The sequence below is a fragment of the Diadema setosum genome, chromosome 14 (assembly GCF_964275005.1).
Source record: "Diadema setosum chromosome 14, eeDiaSeto1, whole genome shotgun sequence".
In the NCBI taxonomy this organism is placed as follows: Eukaryota; Metazoa; Echinodermata; class Echinoidea; order Diadematoida; family Diadematidae; genus Diadema; species Diadema setosum.
Window position 1 is genome coordinate 4,953,179 of NC_092698.1, and position 21,593 is coordinate 4,974,771.

Here is a 21,593-nt window from a genome sequence, read left to right on the forward strand (position 1 = left end):
TTCAATACATTCTAACAAAATCATAATTATCACACCTGTGCTGAGTCAATCAGAACAATTAAGCATATTTTTCCAAGAAATCCCAGTCCATAAACACAAGTCAACTTAATAGAACTTAAATGAGTGAAATCACAGTGACTGTAAATTCACACACAAAATGGAGAATTTCTGAATGTAAATATCTTAGATGATTTCCCGGGCAAGTTATAGAATTAGATAATTTTTTTTTTTTCATATTCCCAGCCATGTGATAAAGGTTATCAAGTCACTCATGATTTCAAACTATCATGGCCTCAAGAGTCTCCAAATTGCTTGTGGTCCAAACAGACAACAGAATTTGGTTTTGTTTTATTTGTATTTCAAATTTGAGTTCGAGAAGGAGTAAGTATTCTATTCAGGACAGTTATTGTTGGGGGGGGGGGTTTGGGGGTGGGTTTTTTTTTTGGGGGGGGTTGGTTTTTTTGTTTGTTTTTTTGTTTGTTTGTTTTTTTTTGGTTTTTTTTTGTTTTTGGGGTTTTTTTTGTTTGTTTTTTTAACAGAGCTGTAAAAAGTTATCATTCAGCAATATTATGACTGCAGTAGTCAATTTTGATGAAATTTTTACTACCGTACTTTGTTTTTCTTTTCTCTTCTTAGTAAAGTCAACTTGAACATTGAATGGAGTCCCCTCCCCCTTTAAAAGATTACAATTTCTAGCTGACTCACAAAATCATGAATATCTGAGGGTAAAAAACTCCCTTCAAAATACACTGAGGTATGTGACATCTAATCAATGGATTATTACATGAGATTGTATGATAAATCCATCCAAGAAAAGTGTGAAATCAATGCATACTTGCCAGATGTAGAGGTATTGGATCTTTCCCACAATACAATTGCAATTTACAGTCCTCAGCAAGTGAGTAAATATAAATTCCATGTTGAAGAGCAAAAAGTATTATTAAAGATTGAAAAAGGCATCTTGCTGGTAGGAAGGCACACTGAATTATGCAAGCTGTGCAGAATACAGACACACACACACACACACACACACCCACACACACAAGAAAGGGTGTTGTTAATGGGATATTAATGGCTCCTGACAGACATGATGGCAGCATTCGAACATTAATGAATGGGATGCTGTGATTCACAAGGCACCAAGTTTGTGACCCCAGCAAGTAGCTAGATACCATTGTACAGTGCACTCCCATTATAACGAACATGGTTAGAACAAAATTCTGGTAACAATGAAGTAAAAATTCAGACTGCAATATTACCTGCTCTTAGATGTTTTCTATTGTTTATTTGTTCAGTTAAAACAAAATTTTGATATAACGAAAAAAAAACTGCCGGTTCAGAGGACTTCATCACAATGGGAGTCCACTGTTATAGTGTATTAATTGATGCACAGCTCTTCCGTTTTAGTCTCTTTACCATGTTTTTACCCACACTATATATCAATTCAATCAATGATTAATTTCTGTTCATCAAACATTACATCAAAACAGATCGACACCCTTTTACAGTATTTGAATGTGGGGAGAGGTATAAAAAATAATGACAACAATAACAATGTAGCAATACAAACAGTTATCCAAAATATAAAAAACAGTATTTTACACTTGCAAAAGTGATACATACTATGGTATGTGTTCTTCATATCATCTCAAAAGTTCAGTTGGATTCATACATGTATATGAAATCTCACAGTGACTTGATATTTATAACAGAAGTCCTGTTCCATTGTCTTCATTATCAACTGTTCCTACATTTGTCTGCACTATTTGTTTACTCCCTAATATAAGCACTTGACAGAATAATACATAGATATTGCCTACAGTGTGAACTTGGGTGTAAAAATATTAAACTTGACAACCCAGAGGGAGTTATATTTTTGCCAAGATACTTTCCCCACCACACATAGAGCTGAGCCAAAATATTAAATAACTCCCAAGTGTTATATGACAGCAATACCGCCAATACGTGTAGATGAGGCAATATTTGTTACATTATGGTCTACATAAATACACAACATTTCCCTCTAGCCAAATTGGCACTTGATCAAATTCTGGAATTCGTGTATACCTTGAATGCAATTCATAGAGATTTTGATCCTTGCTGCGTTAGTCACAACTGCATTTCGACAAAACACAAAATGTCAGTATTTATGAAGACCATTTACTATTTCTTGAACAACAGCATCTTTGATTGAATGCAAGAGTTTTTCTCAAACATGATGGTCCAGTCTTCCAAAATGAGTCTTACTTTCCAAAATTCATTCAGTGAAATCATTTAATTGTAAACTTTTACTTTTAGCTTATGGGTTTATTCATTTCCTTTTGCTGTATTGAAACTACATCAAGCCATATTACTCGCACTACCACTATCTTTTGTTTTGTCTTTTATCACTACCATACAATCACCTAGGAATTTGATAAAGACAAATAAAACAAACCCCAAGTGGAGTCTTGAGAGTGTCTGCGACGTAATCCACTAAGTTGTGTACAATTGTACATCATATGATTAGCAATCAGCAAACTCTTCCAATTAAAGTGGGCAAGACTCTTATAAAAGTGAAACACATGCTATGCATGGTTGAACACTGAGAGGATGTATTCCCATCATAAATTATCATTAGTCAATGAGACAAATCTAGATTGGGGACTTCATCAAAGAAGGGCCCTTTGGTATCCCCCACCCCCCATTTCAATTCCCTGGTACACACTCCTTTGTCCTTGCAACAGAAGAGGGGAAGTATGAGTAATACCTCTTCCTCCTCATGTTGTAGCTCAGAAAACTGCAGGGCTCGACCTTAGCGGGAGCCCGGGGACCATTGGCTCCCCAGAATCGCTACGGGCTCCCCAGAAATGTATGAAAAAAGCCCGGCTGGCTCCTTAAGTTTTTTTGCCGTATAGCCTCACGTTTCAAGACAGAATCATAGTTTATGTACACAATCACACTATTGACGAGCGCGAGCGGCCCCGGCGCGCGCAGCGAGCCCTGACGCTCGAAGTTATTATCCCTGCAATTGCAATATAGACTACACACTGAACATATTTCATTCTCCAGCCGGCCCACGTTGCCCGCATGTGTGTGTGTCTGTGTGTACCCGACGTGTGTGTGTTCCTAGTAGTGTGCGCACATGCAATTCGCTGCTTGCGTACTGTGTACGCCGAATGGAACTTCGCGCGCCTGAATCCCTGTGGCATACGGACCGTGGATGTTTACATCGATCGCCGTGGTATCCCCATGTGTGGCCGGCTGGCTGGGGAGCGTGAGTAGTATAGTAGCTTAGCTATCACACACTGTAGCCAGCTGCCACTATGAACAGTACCCTATTTCGTTTTGAGTCGGGGTAGAAGCACTCCGTTGTGCAATGTCTGCTTCTTTTTCTCTACTTCTTCCGCTTTTCCCTTGCCTCCCAAGTACGAAATGATTTTTAGAATGTTGTGTGTGTGTTTTGTAACGTTATTGCATCATTTTTCTGCAAGGAAGAGGTGAGTTTCTGTTCGTGTATTGATGAGCACTGCAGTAAATGTGCAGGTGAAAAGCGTTCGAACTTTCTTTCCCCGAGTATCGTGGAAACTCGATGTATTTCTAGGCCTATAAGGAGATCTCATATAACAGAATACTTAATTATAACAAACTATTTTCCGGTCAAAATGAATTAATTTCCTTTGTTTTGTATCGTTTATTGACGATCCCAAGGATCTCGTCGCAATACAGAGTTTCCTATGTGTATTAATTTTCGCGTAGCTTTCGGTGCTGCAAACTTTTGCTAGGGCCTATCCTACTACTAAACTTATCGTTCTATTTCTGTCGTTTCTCACACCTCGTTTGGTACGATTTCTTCCATTTTATATCACTTTATCCGTTCCCTTTATACTTTGAAATATCTAAACAATTCTTTCAAGTGTCTCGCACTGTTATTTTCGTAACAGCGATTTCTCCGCTTTGCTGCAATACTTTTTCGAATCGAAGCGACGTGTGTTGTCTTTTCTAAATATTTGTGTTGATGGGAGGTGTTGATACTTTGTATTTGTTATTTATTTTCCTCGGTTTTTATCTCGAGGGACTGTGCGTGTTTCTTAATGTTGATAGGAAAAGGCTAAAATGATCTGAGTGATGTCTGATGGTGATGATGAACTACGCTGGTATAAAAAGACGGCTTACTGCAAATGCTGAGCGTACGTGCCGTTCGTTTTATTTCACTTTCCCTCTTATTCTTCTTTCCCCTTACTCTTCTTTCCCCTCCAAAGAATGATAAAAAAAAAAGAAATTACATACACCTCACAACAAAAAGATCCACGATCTACCAACCTTCGTAAAGTTAAATCTAAATGTTCAATATCAGCACAGAATAAGGAGAAAGCATGTCATGAATTACAATAGATTAGAGCGAAGAGATAAGTGAAATACTGAATACGTGCGCGCAGTCTCTTCGGCTCGAAGAAACTTGACACCCACTCGTTACCCCTCTCCCCTTGTGGAAATTTCCACAAAAGCAGGTGCCACACCCAGGTGCGTGCCAGACGAAAGAATGCGCGCACTGGAATAAACAGCGTGTAAATATCCTGAAAATATCGATCTCGAGAAGAACCAGCTCAGTTGAATTAAAGGAATCATTGCAAAGATACCGTGATTCTACAATTTTATAGCCTTTCTTTTGGCGCATAGCAGGAAACATCAGTCGAATATGGTGTACTTAATCGAATATCTTATGTTCCCTGAACAATAAAAAAGGATCGATTAATCAGTCAATTAAAAAGGCAATCACAGAAATACTTTAAAGGTCTCGTATGCCCAAACAAATTTCACTATGAAGTAGGTCCAATGAGATGCAGTCATCACATGGTTAGACAGCAAAATCATGACAATTAATTTCAGTTCATGCTCATCATAACTGCTTATTACTTTTCAAAGTTTTGGCTATCAACATTCGTTCGTAGGTGTTTTTTTGTTTGTTTTGTATGTTTTTCCTCGTGAAAGACGTAATGATTTCTTCGTATCGAATGTAAACTGCATGTTAAATACCGTAAACAAGCCATGCATCAGCTCAGCTACTATGGCACATTCGATCCATCGAACTTGCAGTAACCTCTTATAGGCAGGAGCACATGGCGCATTCCTTTAAACTTGAAAGGACAACCACGTGTTTGCACATTGGCGCAACCACACACAGCGCGGCATTTTGCGATCATCGTTATAGCAGACTTTCCGATTCCAGTCAGGGTAAAAGAAATTGGAATACCGGTACTTTCGGAAAATACTGATGTTTAAAATCCAGTAAAATTAAAAAGCCTGAAAACAGCGGATGATTATGTTTTATAGTAAACAATAGTTGGAAACACCGAACAGAGTTGTGCATTCACTCACACAGAAGCTTTCTTGAGAAGATGAAAGCATCCGTCTTCCCTGCTAGATAGTGGAAGCTTCCATAACCAGCCCAGCAAGTTTCTGGAGGTACATACATGCACTTGTCTTGTACACATGTATTGAGAGAAAGCAATCAATCAACGCTGAACATTGCGTAGTTTGGATTCTTTATCGTGCTAGTGACAAGCTCGATACTTCGGCATGTGTCGTAATGTTATGTTAAAGAGCTTGTAGGCCTTATAAGTCGACAAGTTTAATTCAAAATGGCAAAAAAGAGGGAGATGGAAAAAATACAGATTCTGGTGGAAAATACGGATTTTGGAGCTGCTGAGTATACGGATTTGTGCTTCCAAAGGTTGGCAGCTCTGCTGATCAATCAACATGTGGCGTTACATAATTGTTTCTAACCCACACCTTGCAGCTAAAAAAAGAAGAACCGATAAAGAAAGACAATAATTATGAACAGACCAGGGTAAGAAATTACACAAGGGAATGGGAGAGGGACCACACAAAACACCTACACACACACACGCAGGTGCACGGCAGGCACAGGCACACACACACACACTGTGACTGTGCTGAAACCCGTTAGATACTAAGAACCAGGTATCTCCGGCTTGTGTCTGGAGAAATGCATGTTATATCTAAACGAAATCTTCTCCACCAGGTTAATACATGTACGTAATAGACCTCTACTGCTGATTGTGACTGAGGGAAACGTGGCTCTCTAAAACTCAATTTGGCTCCCTAAAAAGGTCCCCGAGGAGCCCGGCTGGCTTCCTAGAAAAAAAGTTAAGGTCGAGCCCTGAACTGTTTCCCCATCTTGAATGTATTGCTTCAGAACCACACATGCAACGCAGGAAATTGAATGAGAAGTGTCCTGTTGCTTCAAATATCTTTCAAAATGAACGTGCAGTAAAACTCGACTGTTCTTTGATTATATCACGACACAGTGTTATCGCTAGCACGGGGGAACAGAAAGTTTGTACCCTTCTATCTTACGGCAAGAATTTCAAACAAAGGCTGAAACTAAAAACTGATCCACATTGTATACACGCTCAGATCATGCAAGCACACAAGACAAGTTTTATCAAAGAACCATTCTGTTTTGGAGTGAATCCTTTAAGACTATGGCTCCATACATGAGGTAGTATTCAAAGCTTTCTCCATCTTAGAACGTTCAATGAAAAACACAACAGAACTCATTATCAATTGATAGTTTACAGTTATCACTTTGAACATATGATATCAGTGAAACATAAGCTTCATAAATGTGTTTGTAGCATATTTTTTCTTGCCCCAAGTGTTCTATGAAAGATTTAAATTGCAGGTCTCCTAGCTGACCACAGTAGAAATAAAGAAATAGAACAATGAGATCGGTGACACATTTGCTCTTGCGACAACTGCTCTGGTCTTATTTTCTCCAAGGACTTAGTGTTAGGAGTTAGGGTTGTGATAGGGTTTCAGGTTTAGTTTGATGTGAGGACTTGAATGAGGATTATGGTTATGTTAGTGGGTAGAATCTATCTTTGGCTTTAATAGCATGGAATATTCCATGTGAGCACTTGCCACAGGAGCAAATGCCGTGGAACCACTGAGACCGTTCAGCACAGTTGACTGGGATGCCTTCGCTTCTCATGCGATCACTGCATCCACCACAAAATTATAGCCTTTTATTTACATTTTCATGAAGTACCAGTATATTCAGTTTGAGCACTGACTGAGAACTGACCTTTGACCAATTCTGCATGAAGGGACAACTCAAAAAAAATAATCCTCTCACACCCTTGGGGCAGAGGTGTAAGACAAAAACAAAAAAAGCAAAAGCAAACCCACACAGTGGGGAATGAGCTGCTAGTGCATCACCTAATAATAATAATGCAATTTATGCCTGTAAGTGTAAGTACTGGCATGTTGTTGCTTTACCATCGAATGTAACTGTGACTGCAAACAAATTGGGCACAACATACCTGCAGTCAACAAACAAGAGGGTAGCCAGTCCCTTCAGTTCTGCTGCTGCATCACTGTAAATATCCATCCAGCTATCAGCTGCTTTGGCTAGTCAAAATAAGAAAATAAAATATCATTAGGATTTTGAGATGAGTTGACCTCCATGGAGAAGGAAATATTATCATATTGTAAGACAGGTAAAGGTATGTGAAGAAATAAAAATAGCTGAGTATTCACTCAGCTGATCATTCTTACTACATTAAATTTCCCTTCATTTCACACACACAAACTCATACACACACACATAAAATATCAAGTGAACTAGAAAAGAGCAATAACACAAAACTTTATTGAAATCAGAATTCAAAGGTATAACTTAAAAGGATAACAGCCATGCAATAAATGTTTCTAATAGATCAATGATTGCAATACATTTAAATACTTTATCAGGGACTAGTCTATTGAAATATAAAATAAATAAAAAAAACAGTTTAGGTATATATATTTTTTTTAAAGATGCTATGAATTAGACAATAACATGATGGCTGGGAGCTGTTTGGCATCATACATCAAGACAAGGTGTAGAGAGAGCTTTTTATTGCCATCTTTGATATCAAATACAAATGTATTGGCCAAACTTAGTTTCAATGTTGAACTTAATGATTTAAAGGGAAATGTACCACAAAGAGAACAAGTTTTGAATATTAGAACATTAAATCACACAACAGTCTGGCAATCATCATTACACCCTGTTCTGTTTAAAAACAGCAAGCAGCAATATTTATCAACCCCAGCCCATCCCCCCCCCTCAAAAAAACAAAAGAAAAGAAAAGAAAAGAAAAGCGGCACAAATGACATCAAACCTCAGCAAGTCAGTCGATATTACATGATACACAGCTAGGCTCCATAGCTGCATGAAATGTTATAATAAATTGACTCTAAGTTACCAAGTACAAAAGAAAGAAAATTCTAAAATGTTGAACAAAATGAGGCAGAGTGACAGGCTGACAGCAAAGAAACTTTCATAAAATTACCTCACAAGGACAACTCTACCATTTTGTAACCGTAGGTACATGTAAAAATCCCATCCCAACACTTGTTTCTCGTCTTGTCTACATTTGGGGACATGTTTAGCCGATACTTACCATTTGAGGAGTACAGTACCATGACATTATTGTGTGTCCTTAGCTCCTTCTTCAACTCTTTTACGTCTGACACATCGGTGACAAACCGACGGTTGGAGTTCTTCTTTGCCTGCGTGATTGCTGCTTGTATCTACCATTATAATTTGTGAAACATTAAATAGAAAAAAAGACAAGAGACGAAATATGAGCATCAATTGGTTGCTTATTAAACCAATCCACTGTGCCACTGTGTATGTGTTTTGTTGGGGTTTTTTAATTTAATGGCAAATACTTGTGACAGCCAGGGGTTCTTACTTTTTTAATCAATTGGTGCTTCAAAATATAATCTTACACAGATTATAATCTTTCAATTTTCTTATCCCAAACTGCAAATCTATGATTTCCAATCAAGAGAAATTTCAAATCCAAAGATGTAAAAGTGTATTTTTCTTGTGTATTTCACGCAACTAGAACTAGCATACACACACACACAAAAACAAACAAACATGTGAATGCATTTTATTTCCTATAATTATGTACCATTATTACCACTATGCAATGTCTCAATTCCGCAGAATTAAACACATACAAAATTCTCTTGTAAACTCAACAGAGCATGAAAAATTACTTGTGCCACACTTTTTCAGTAAATTGTACAACTAGACAGGTCTAATATTTTAAATCTATGGCCCTTAAAAACATTAATTTACACTGTTTGTAGCTCCTGAGTTGGTTTGTTGACATTAATAGCAGAAGCGGGAGAGAGTGAAGTTTCAAAACTAGCCTAGCTAGATTTGCCCGTTGGTCAATGGTGTGAAAATGAATTTTAATTCATACGAGGAGTACGTATATAACATACCAAGTATATTAATTGAATCTCTCGTTTGTTCTGTGCATTGTCCATTTGGCATTGACATTGAAAAAGACCGGCAAAGACCTTCTCAACGTCATTCAAATGATTTTGTATTCTTCCTAATTTGCAAATATACATTTTAGTAACACCTGAATACATTCCGACAACATGAACGGTATTCCAATGAAGAAGACAACGCGCGAAGTAGGTACTCTAGTAACTGCGGCTGTATTGGCCACGGCCACATCGTGAGTTGCACTCCCCGCAACTAGCCCATCATGAAGGAGGCGGGTGCCGATGCGATGTGACGGATCTGTTGTGGTCCACCTGCTCAAGCGCCTACGATATACTCGGCCCGTCTACCAAGTTCTGGAATGTCAATTTTGCGCATAGAATATCACCCCATATCGACAGTTTCCGTTGCAAAACAACCAATTCACTTTGAAGGAGCTGCAAACGTGAAAACAAGTGTGACAACTTACCAAAAGTATAGCTACAATGCACGTGGTCACGCCACGGGAGAAGCACCTCGGAAACTTCGCCATTTTCGTTGTGCCACGTATACGTAATACTGTATGGCCAGGCGGCGGCATATGCATGCATGAAGTACACAGCATCATCATACAAGACGTCGCTGCCCCAATGCACCCCATTATCCCATCCACTACAACCTGCCCATGACAGTCTGAGCAAGGAGCTATCTGAGCGTGCTCGCTCTAGAAGGTAGGGGCGGGGCGTCGAAATTGCCAATTGTGTCACTTGAGCAAAGACTATCAGTGTACAAGTTGGTTTTTGTACGCATGTGCGTGGACTTAGGCAGTTAGGCGTTGAGTTCGTACTGTTACACAGTATACAGAGTACCATTGGCATGGTCGTCTGCTAACCACAGAATCAGATTACAACGTGAGAATGGGACGCCGTCCTTCAACCAGACACATAACAACGGGTTTGTGTGTATGGGTAGTGTATGCGCGTGTGTGAGTATTTTTGTGTGTGTGTGTGTTTGTGTGTGTGTGTGTGTGTGTGTGTGTGTTTCCACTTCACATGTCATCGCCATCGCGTTCGGCTTTGAGCTGCTTTGCCTCAGGTGGTATTTCTGTAGTTTTGTTCGCCGTCTGCTGACACTTTTCCTGTGTCTCGCGAGACTTGCGTTACTAGGATGCATGCAAACTCGACGTCGTCATCAATATCTTGCAAAAAGTAAATTGGAAATCTAATTGAAGCTTGGAATAGTTAGTGAGGCAACCTTCTTTGTCAAATTAGTAATTTGCTATTTACATGTAGATTAACGTCTGTATATCTTTTCATTTTACTCATGTTTTGTATTCCCATATACACTATAATCTTGTATATCTTTTGTGTCATGTGTAATCTTTGAGTATTGTATTCACTGGTTTGTTATAATTGTTAGTACTCTTTGTTTGCTACTCTCATACCCCGAGAGGAGGTCGAAAGAGTCAATAAAATTCACAAAATTCACAAATATTTAGGTCTGCAGCGATTGCTATTGTTAACATTGGTCATGTTTATTAAGCCCCACAAAATCAGATTCGAAGAGGACATTAAATGGTCTTGGAATACATGGATGAACTCCTGGGTTAACATATTTGGGTTTATCCTCCAACTTCACAATGATTCAGAAAGGCGTAGTATAGGCTCCTTTTTAGTTCAGGTTCATATAAATCAACGTATATGATTACATTCTCATGCAATAACATCCATGATGAAGATGGGGGAGGGACGAGAAACTGCGGGAAGGGGGAGCTTATATAGTAATCATCGATTTTGATCGATGAAATCTCTCTTTAGATATTTTAATTTAATCAGCTTTAAAAGGGCATTTTGGATCGGCATTAAAAAAAAAATGTGCTATTTCGATCAAAATCAATTTATTTTCCCAGTCCATACATGTGCAAAATTGCTCTAGTATCACGATTTGAATTGCTCTATCAATAATCTTTTGATGTTCACTTTATCGTTGCCAACCCGGCTATAGTCCTTCTCATCACTTACCATCGTCACCTCTACCATCACGACCATCACTGAAGGAAACCAAAACCCAAAAAGAAATGTGGATTGAGTGAAAGCAGCAACATTAGTAGAATACATATCAGTGAAAGTTTAAGGAAAATCGGGCAATCGATGCAAAAGTTATGAATTTTTTTAATTTGGATGTAGGAACCACTGGATGCATGACATCATGTGTGGGCAACAACATAAAGAAAATATAAAGAAAACAAACATGTTTTCACTTTTCCTGAGTAATGGAAGAGCATTTTGATTAACCACTTTCAGAAAGTAGGGGGAATGATACCCTTAACATAAGTCAGTATCAATTAAGTTGATGGAATGTATAATTTTATTGATTTTTTTTTTGGTGGAATTCTCTTCATATTTTCTTTACATTGTTGCCCATAATGGTCTCTAGTAGTCTCTTTATTCAGTGATTACAACACAGAAAATATAAAAACGAAAAACTTTGCATCGATTGTCCGATTTTTCCTCAAACTGTCACAGATGTATAATGCTAATGATGCTGCGTTCACTCAATCCATATTGGTCTTTGGGTTTTGGTTTCCTTTAATATCAACCAATCATCACTACCATCATTGCTTTTATTAGATTACCATGCACGACCACAAACATCAATTCTATCATTTCACAATTGGATATTATCTTATCATCATCACCACGATCATCACTCGTATTACCATCGTATACATATCACCACAAGCAATATATCTTCCACCACTATCACTAGTACTTTTTTCCATGTCATCAATCCATCAACAACTTCACGATATCTCTTTCAAAGTTTTCAGCATCATCATCATTATCACAAGGAAGTTAGTGTAAATAAGCATTGCGACTGGCAATATATTCATACTCGATCCCTCCCTCCAATGCCCACATGGCCTAGCACCCGTAATTGAAATGATGAAGAGAAACGATTGAATATTAAAACACTGATTTGTTTGCTTGTTTGTTTGTTTGTAAGAACACTAGCCGCATTCACACGTACAAAATAGCTGGTTACCGAGCGCGCTCCAAAAACTCGAGAGTTCTTGTTACATACTCGCAACTTTTTATAAACTTCATGATCGATATATTACAGAAACAAACACCAGGCTTTAACTGGTATCAGATTCCCACGTGGGTTCATGACTTTAAATGTGTATAAACCATTTATTGTCGACTAACACCCAAAAAGGGAAGCCATGCGTGATTTGTTGTCTCGAAGTCGTGCAATATCGTACACATAAAAAGTGATGAGATATTAGAGATGTGATAGAAGTTTACCAGTATATGAAGTTTATCAATATCAGCATAGCCATTATGTTTACTATGTGAGAAAGAGAGAGAGAGAAAAAAAATCAAACCCACAGCTCCGATTCTCAAGTAAAACACATTTGTAGAAGAGATTTGAAACGATCGTTTTATAATGTGTTATTTGGCACAAAATAATTTCACTTATTTTTAATCATATTAATCGATAACCAAATGAAAATCAATTTGCCCGATATTAGCCAAAGTTAAGATCTTTTCATTAAGTTGGAGCAACGAGCATTAGTTCAGAGTCACGGAGGCTACTTTCGAGTTTTTATGAAATACATTCATAGGAAACTGATAACTATAAGTTTGAACGATGATATATCATAGCACCCAAAATATCATGGTTACAGTTCGTTATTGAGAAGGTTCGTTATTGAGAAGGTTCTTTATTCCGAAGGTTCGTTACTCCAAAGATTCGTTATTCCGAAGGTTCTTTATTCCGAAGGTTCGTTATTCCGAAGGTTCGTTATGGACCCTATTTCATTGTCGGATCAATGAACCTTGGGAATAGCTAACCCTATAATGTTTCGGATTGGCGAACCTTCGGAATAATGAACCCTATTTCATTTTCGAATAAACGAGCCTTCAGAAAGCGAACCCTATTTTTTCCGGATAAACGAACCTTCGGAATAACTAACCTGCGGAATAACGCCACAAATGTTCGGATTAACATACCCTTTTTGATTTTCGGATTAACGAACCTTCGGAATAACGAATATCCGAAACACACAAATTCCCTATACTTAGAGGTTTGTTAACCCTAAATTCAAGAAAGGTTAGTTAATCCGAACATACTTTTGTGACGTTATTCCGAAAGTTCGTTAGTCCGAAAATAAAAAAGGGGTTCTATTCCAAAGGGTCGTTTATTCGAAAATGAAATAGGGTTCGTTATTCCGAAGGTTCGTTAATCCAAAAATCAAACAGGGTTCTGGAATGGGTCATAAGACTTTTTTTGTTCAAAAGTTATCTGGATGTTTATAACGTACAAACGTTTTTCTGTCGGTCCTTCAAAAATTAGAAAGGTTTCTTGTTATTTTAATGTTAAAAAAGAACGTTTTTATAACGTCCAATTGAAACGTTTTGAATACGTCGAAAACCTTCCAGAAAAATGATGTTCTGAAAACGTTTTGACAAAACGTCCAAATAACGAACTTGGAACGTTTCAAGAACGTTTAGAAACGTCCAAATGTCAGCTAGGACCCAGATTTGTATCATGGTTGTACTTTGATTTACTCACATGCGCTTTATTAGACCTTAACCGCCCACGATCTAAAAATGACGTCAAAATCACGTCCATTTTCCTTGTTTACAAATTTTCGTGAAAAAGGCGTCTTTCAGACGTCTTCCTTTTTTTCTTTTCCAATATACATCAAAAAGGCATGAATTAGCGTGTAGATGACGTGCTCATAACGTTATTCTGACGTAAATCTTGTCTTTAGAATTGTGATTTACATGTCATTTAGACGAATCTAATGACCACCAATGACATCTTTGGGACAACTTTCATTTGAGCAAAAATACGACATATTCACGTCAGTTTGAAACGTTTATATGATGTCCAGTATCTGTGTTTATTTTCGTCCATAAGACTTTAAATTAGTAATCTACACGTCTTTACAACGTCTTCGTATAACCAACCAGACGTCAGAAAGACGTCACAAATATGACGTCTTTTAGATATCTTCAAACAACAATACGACTTATTGGCGTCAGTTTGAGACGTCTAGATAGCGTCTGTTTTCTTTACCGCAAACAAACGACAGTAATTACGCTTTTCTAAAGTCTAGATAATGACGTATCTCTATGTCTTCAATTTGAGCAAAAAAAAAAAAAATCTTATTTTTGACAGTTGACTGACGTGAAATTGTCGTTCTGACGACAGTATATATGTCGCAAACTGATATGACTCTATAAAATTATAATTCGTAGGCCTTATTATATGAAGTCACAAAGACGTCGCAAAACTGACGTAAATTTAACGTCACGTCATTAATATGACGTGGTAAATAGGTTGCAAAGCAAAGTAAATTTTATTTCACTAATACGTCGTAAATATGAAGTGAATACTGTAATACGTCTCAAAACTGACTAGAATTTTACGTCTTTACCCAGCTAACACAAAGACGTTTTCTAAACGCTCTTGAAACATTCCCAGTTCGTTATTTGAACGTGTCGTCAAAACTTTTTCAGAACGTCTTCTTATGGAAGGTTTTCGACGTATTCAAACGTTTCAATTGAACGTTATAAAAACGTTGTTTTAAACGGTAAGATAACACTAAAAAATACTTTCTAAAGTCTTAAGGATCGACAGAAAAACGTTTGGACGTTATAGACATCCAGATAACTTTTGAAAACCCTCTAGAACGTTTAAAAACGTTTTAAGAACGTTCAAAAAAAGTCTTATGACCCGTTCCAGAACCTTGTTTGATTTTGGGATTAACGAATCTCGGAATAACGAACCCTATTTCATTTTCGAATAAACGACCCTTTGGAATAGTGAACCCTATTTTATTGTCGGACTAACGAATCTTCGAAATAACAAATGTTCGGATTAACGAACCTTTCTTGAATTTAGGGTGAACAAACCTCTAAGTATATAGGGAATTTGTGTGTTTCGGATATTCGTTATTCCGAAGGTTCGTTAATCAGAAAATCAAAAACGGTATGTTATTCCGAACATTTGTGGCGATATTCCGCAGGTTAGTTATTCCCAAGGTTCGTTTATCAGAAAAAAAAATAGGGTTCGCTTTCTGAAGGCTCGTTTATTCGAAAATGAAATAGGGTTCGTTATTCCGAAGGTTCGCCAATCCGAAAATAAAATAGGGTTCGTTATTCCCAAGGTTCATTGATCCGACAATGAAATAGGGTCCGTCACGAACCTTCAGAATAACGAGCTTTGTTTCAGTTTCGGATTAACGAACCTTTGGAAAACGAAACTTCGGAATAACGAACCGTCGGAATAAAGAACCTTCGGAATAACGAATCTTTGGAATAACGAACCTTCTCAATAACGAACTGTAACCATGATATTTTGGGCGCTATCATCGTCCAAACTTATAGTTATCAGTTTCCTATGAATGTATTTCATAAAAAACTCGAAAGTTTATAGCCTCTTTGACTTTGAACTAATGCTCGTTGCTCCAACTTAATGAAAAGATCTTAAATTTGGCTAATATCGGGCAAATCAATTTTCATTTGGTTATCGATTAATATCATTAAAAATAAGTGAAATTATTTTGTGCCAAATAGCACATTATAAAACGATCATTTCAAATCTCTTCTACAAATGTGTTTTACTTGAGAATCGGAGCTGTGGGTTTGACTTTTTTCTCTCTCTCTCTCACATAGTAAACATATGGCTATGCTGATATTGATAAACTTCATATACTGGTAAACTTCTATCACAGTTCTAATATCTCATCACTTTTTACGTGTACGATACTGCACGACTTCGAGACAACAAATCACGCATGGCTTCCCTTTTTGGGTGTTAGTCGACAATAAATGGTTTATACACATTTAAAGTCATGAACCCACGTGGGAATCTGATACCAGTTAAAGCCTGGTGTTTGTTTCTATCGATCATGAAGTTTATAAAAAGTTGCGAGTATAACAAGAACTCTCGAGTTTTGGAGCGCGCTCGGTAATGCAGCTATTTTGTACGTGTGAATGCGGCTATAGTGTTCTTACAAACAAGCAAACAAACAAACAAACCAACAAATCAGTGTTTTAATATTCAATCGTTTCTCTTCATCATTTCAATTACGGGTGCTAGGCCATGTGGGCATGGCTTATTTAGACTTATGATAATGATGATGATGCTGAAAACTTTGAAAGAGATATCGTGAAGTTGTTGATGGATTGATGACATGGAAAAAAGTATTGATAGATAGTGGTGGAAGATATATTGCTTGTGGTGATATGTATACGATGGTAATACGAGTGATAATCGTCGTGGTGAAGATGATAAGATGATATCCAGTTGTGAAATGATAGTAATGATGTTTATGGTCGTGCATGGTAATCTAATAAAAGCAATGATGGTAGTGATGATTGGTTGATATTAAAGGAAACCAAAACCCAAAGACCAATATGGATTGAGTGAACGCAGCATCATTAGCATTATACATCAGTGAAAGTTTGAGGAAAAATCGGACAATCGATGCAAAGTTTTTCGTTTTTATATTTTCTGTGTTGTAATCACTGAATAAAGAGACTACTAGAGACCATGATGGGCAACAATGTAAAGAAAATATGAAGAGAATTCCACCAAAAAAAAAAATCAATAAAATTATACATTCCATCAACTTAATTGATACTGACTTATGTTAAGGGTATCATTCCCCCTACTTTCTGAAAGTGGTTAATCAAATGCTCTTCCATTACTCAAGAAAAGTGAAAACATGTTTGTTTTCTTTATATTTTCTTTATGTTGTTACCCACACATAATGTCATGCATCCAGTGGTTCCAACATCCAAACTTAAAAAATTCATAACTTTTGCATCGATTGCCCGATTTTCCTTAAACTTTCACTGATGTATTCTACTAATGTTGCTGCTTTCACTCAATCCACATTTCTTTTTGGGTTTTGGTTTCCTTCAGTGATGGTCGTGATGGTAGAGGTGACGATGGTAGAAGTGATGAGAAGGACTATAGCCGGGTTGGCAATGATAAAGTGAACATCAAAAAATTATTGATAGAGCAATTCAAACCGTGATACTAGAGCAATTTTGCACATGTATGGACTGGGGAAATGAATTGATTTTGATGGAAATAGCACACCTTTTGATTTTTAAATGCCGATCCAAAATGCCCTTTTAAAGCTGATTAAATTAAGATATCTATAGAGAGATTTCATCGATCAAAATCGATGATTACTATATAAGCTCCCCCTCCCGCAGTTACTCGTCCCTCCCCCATCTTCATCATGGATGTTATTGCATGAGAATGTAATCATACAAGGTATACGTTGATATAGAACCTGAAATAAAAGGAGCCTAATTACGCCTTTCTGAATCATTGTGAAGTTGGAGGATAAACCCAAATTAACCCAGGAGTTCATCCATGTTACCCAAGACCATTTAATGTCCTCTTCGAATCTGATTTTGTGGGGCTTAATAAACATGATCAATGTTAACAACAGCAATCGCTGCAGACCTAAATATTTGTAAATTTTGTGAATTTTATTGACTCTTTCGACCTCCTCTCGGGGTATGAGAGTAGCAAACAAAGAGTACTAACAATATAACAAACCAGTGAATACAATACTCAAAGATTACACATGACACAAAAGATATACAAGATTATAGTGTATATGGGAATACAAACATGAGTAAAATGAAACGATATACAGACGTTAATCTACATGTAAATAGCAGATTACTAATTTGACAAAGAAGGTTGCCTCACTAACCTACCGCTACGTGTCGCTACGTATATATAATACTTTGATTATGATTTATTCCGAGCTTCAATTAGATTTCCAATTTACTTTTTGCAAGATATTGATGACGACGTCGAGTTTGCATGCATCCTAGTAACGCAAGTCTCGCGAGACACAGGAAAAGTGTCAGCAGACGGCCAACAAAACTACAGAAATACCACCTGAGGCAAAGCCGAACGCGATGGCGATGACATGTGAAGTGGAAACACACACACACACACACACACACACACACACACACACACACACACAAATACTCACACACGCGCATACACATACCCATACACACAAACCCGTTGTTATGTTTCTGCTTGAAGGACGGCGTCCCATTCTCACGTTGTAATCTGATTCTGTGGTTAGCAGACGACCATGCCAATGGTACTCTGTATTATCTGTGTAACAGTGCGAACTTAAGTCCACGCACATGCGTACAAAAACCAACTTGTACACTGATAGTCTTTGCTCAAGTGACACAATTGGCAATTTCGACGCGTTAGGGTTACGGAAAAAAAAATCGCGGGCGGGGCATACCGTTCTTTTCAACGTGTCGCGATATGGTTTCACTAGATCCACCCTTATTGTCAAGGGGGAAAACAGTGAAGTTCACCAGCACAATACTGCGCTACCATACGAAAAAAGAATTGGGAGGGGGCGGGGGAGGGGAGTTACGGTCCTCCCCACATACACACAGTCCCTTTCTGTAATTTCGTTGTTATTAGAACCAAAAAGAAATAGAAGATCAAGAAGAAAGAGACACTCGGGAAGAAAAGAAAAAGAAAAGGGCAGGTGTCATTAAAATTGGAAGATGTCAAGGAAGGAAAGTTGGACAAATTAAACAAAAGAAGGGAAGAGGAGGAGGAAAAAGAAAAATGGGGGAAGTGAAATTAAAGGACAAAAAAGAAGGAAGGAAATTGGAAGAGAAACAGAAACGGCAATGTACCATCATGTTTTTGATGGTTAACGAGTTTGTGTTTGTCACTGTACGTTATCGAAGATATGGTATTACCAGGGAGGTCTCACCTCCCTGGTATTACAGGGTATAAGTGGTTTGCATATGACTACTGTGTAGGCCCTATACAAAACAAAACAAAGCAAAACAAAACAAACAAATAAACAAAAACCCGCAATTCTAGGGTTGGTTCTTTGGCGATAAGGTCGCTTGTTATTTAGAATGACAAATGGCTCCTATCATTGATAGTGTGTTTCGATAGGAATAAAGAGGTGTCATCAACACTTTTGATTAGATAGTTAAATGTGCCATTTCAAAGCTTCCATTGGTTTCACAAATGCAAAAAGTGGCTTTGGTCACTATGCGTCGTCTATAGAGGTACAGGTGGCTGTGTATTTGCCAGGCATCATTGGAATTACACTGCAAGTCTTCACTAAAAGACTTCCCTTTTTGTTGAAAACAATAAGAGTAAAATGTATTCTTCGTAACACATAAAATTTGGTATTACTGTATTATATAGCAACGATGAGTAGGAAAAGAGATTACAGGTGCTAAAATAGTATATTGTGTGTGTGTGTCTGTGTGTGTGTGTGTGCGTGTGTGTGTGTGTGTGTGTGTGTGTGTGTGTGTGTGCGCGTGTGTGTGTGTGTGTGTGTGTGTTTGTGTGTTTGTGTCCCATGTATTTATAGGCCTACACAAACAAAAGGTGAGCTGTGAAGTCACAACATCATGCGCTTCTTGTTGTGTGTAATAATAGCTGTGGCCCGGGGCCACTAAAAAAAAAATGGTGTTGGACCACCAACTGGCGGCCTGACCGGGCAACTAAGATTCAGAAAATGATTGTCTCGCTTGCTTTTATTTTGCTACATGCTTTTGCTTCATCAATTTCGAATTCAGTGGCCCAAATGGGACCACCAGACAATCAAGTCAGTGCCGAGCCCTGTATGTGGTGAAAAAAAATTGAAACATTAGAATACCAAAATTTTAATATATTCCGATTTTGATGAAATTTTGTCAGCATACTTTTAGTTTGCTTTTATCCTTATGTAGGGCCTACCGGTATAGTCAACTTGAACATGGCGTAGAATGTCACTCTGAATTTTGCCACACAACAAATGGTAACCGGCACTGAAATAAATCATGCGATGTTCAATGTAATACCCCTTCATAGCTACTGAATTTGCTTCTTTAGATAGATTTGATGAATTTGTTTCACGATCAGCAAATACGGCGTCACCTTTGAGTCTACCATGATATAGCTGTGAGATATCTGTTATATATTTACTTTCAACTTTGGACGGCTCCAAAATATATCACCCCATGTTTTCTCATTTTGACTTTTGCATAGCAAATCAATGCACAGAACAGAAGAACGTATACGATCAGCAATTTATGGGGTGTTATGGGTTACATTATTTGATTTGCACATAATGATATTGATCGCACTCCACGTAGATTAGGTGATACCTCTACCCCGGAAATCTGAAGATCCTTGTTGACCTGTGGGTTACAGCTCTTCACTAAATATGGATCTTAATTACATTCTTATGTGTGTAAAAAAAAAAAAAAGTCGTCATAGACATGAAGTCATCCAGCTTAATGGACTCATTTTTTAGCACTACCTGCAGTCAGTATGATGTCAAAAGGCAGGGGTAGAACGTTACGCAGAATGTTGTTATCCGATCACATCGTGTTTCATCTTACTATAAAGTAGGTTGTACGTGCATGGTTCCAGCATTAATAGCTGAGTTATTATTGTTTCGTAGAGCATGACACTGTAACTGTATCTTCTACTTTCGAATCTCGGGTGGTTTACTTTATTTTAGGACACCATTCAACATGAACGACGTACTCGCAGTATTCACTGCACAGATACTACTTTACTAGACAGATGATGGGAGAGCACTTATAGACCTTTTTTTTTTTTGTTCAAAACTGTTCGAAAGTACGTTTGTTTCTTATCTACCGAGTACAGTTGGCAGAGATACATTGCAAGATATACTTGGAAAGTTGGACATATTGAAGAGTGATTAACAGAATTTAATACATCTTATCGGCATAAGTATCTGGAAATGTACACCGCGAATATGTTTGTTAGCATTACAGTCTAGAAATCAGACTAGCTCACCTGCTGCTGGCTCTGATGACGTCATTAATCAGCGCGCGATTTCGAAGTCGTTGATGATAATGGTTCCCTCCTAACAGTTGCTTGTCTTGGACAACTTTGCATTTGCTTTCAAGATATCGCACACTGCCTTTTCCTGAGTGGTTTTACAGGAAATGTAAGTATGTAATATGTCAAGTCTTGAAAAAAAGGAATATGTAGAAGGCAGCGAGGCATGTGATTTGAGGGATTGAGAAAGAGGGTTTCTTTTGCGCAGAGGAAAAGACGATGCTATCGAGGCGACAGTGTAGTGTGTAGCCCCACGTGTATTATTTGGTGTTAGTTATTGTTTAATGGGCAAGCACTGTCCTCAAAAACAAAGCAGTCAAAATAGAAAGTCAAGCGAGCTATTACGTCTTACGTCTGTGTATGTGGTGTATGATGCATGATGGATGATTGAGAGTATGGTTGAGTGTCT

The 21,593-nt window shown here is 37.8% G+C and overlaps 1 protein-coding gene across 1 annotated transcript in view; it reads right to left on the reverse strand.

The window, feature by feature from the left end:
• LOC140237402 (protein disulfide-isomerase A5-like) overlaps positions 1-9,859 on the reverse strand; it is a 61,050-nt gene extending 51,191 nt beyond the window's left edge. Inside the window, exons 1-3 of the mRNA XM_072317322.1 lie at positions 9,768-9,859; positions 8,454-8,583; positions 7,329-7,416 (exon numbers count right to left, since the gene is read on the reverse strand). Of these exons, the coding sequence (XP_072173423.1) occupies positions 7,329-7,416; positions 8,454-8,583; positions 9,768-9,830 (281 nt within the window). The 5' untranslated portion in view covers positions 9,831-9,859. The remainder of the gene's footprint in view (positions 1-7,328; positions 7,417-8,453; positions 8,584-9,767) is intronic.
• Between the last annotated feature and the right edge of the window lie 11,734 nt (positions 9,860-21,593).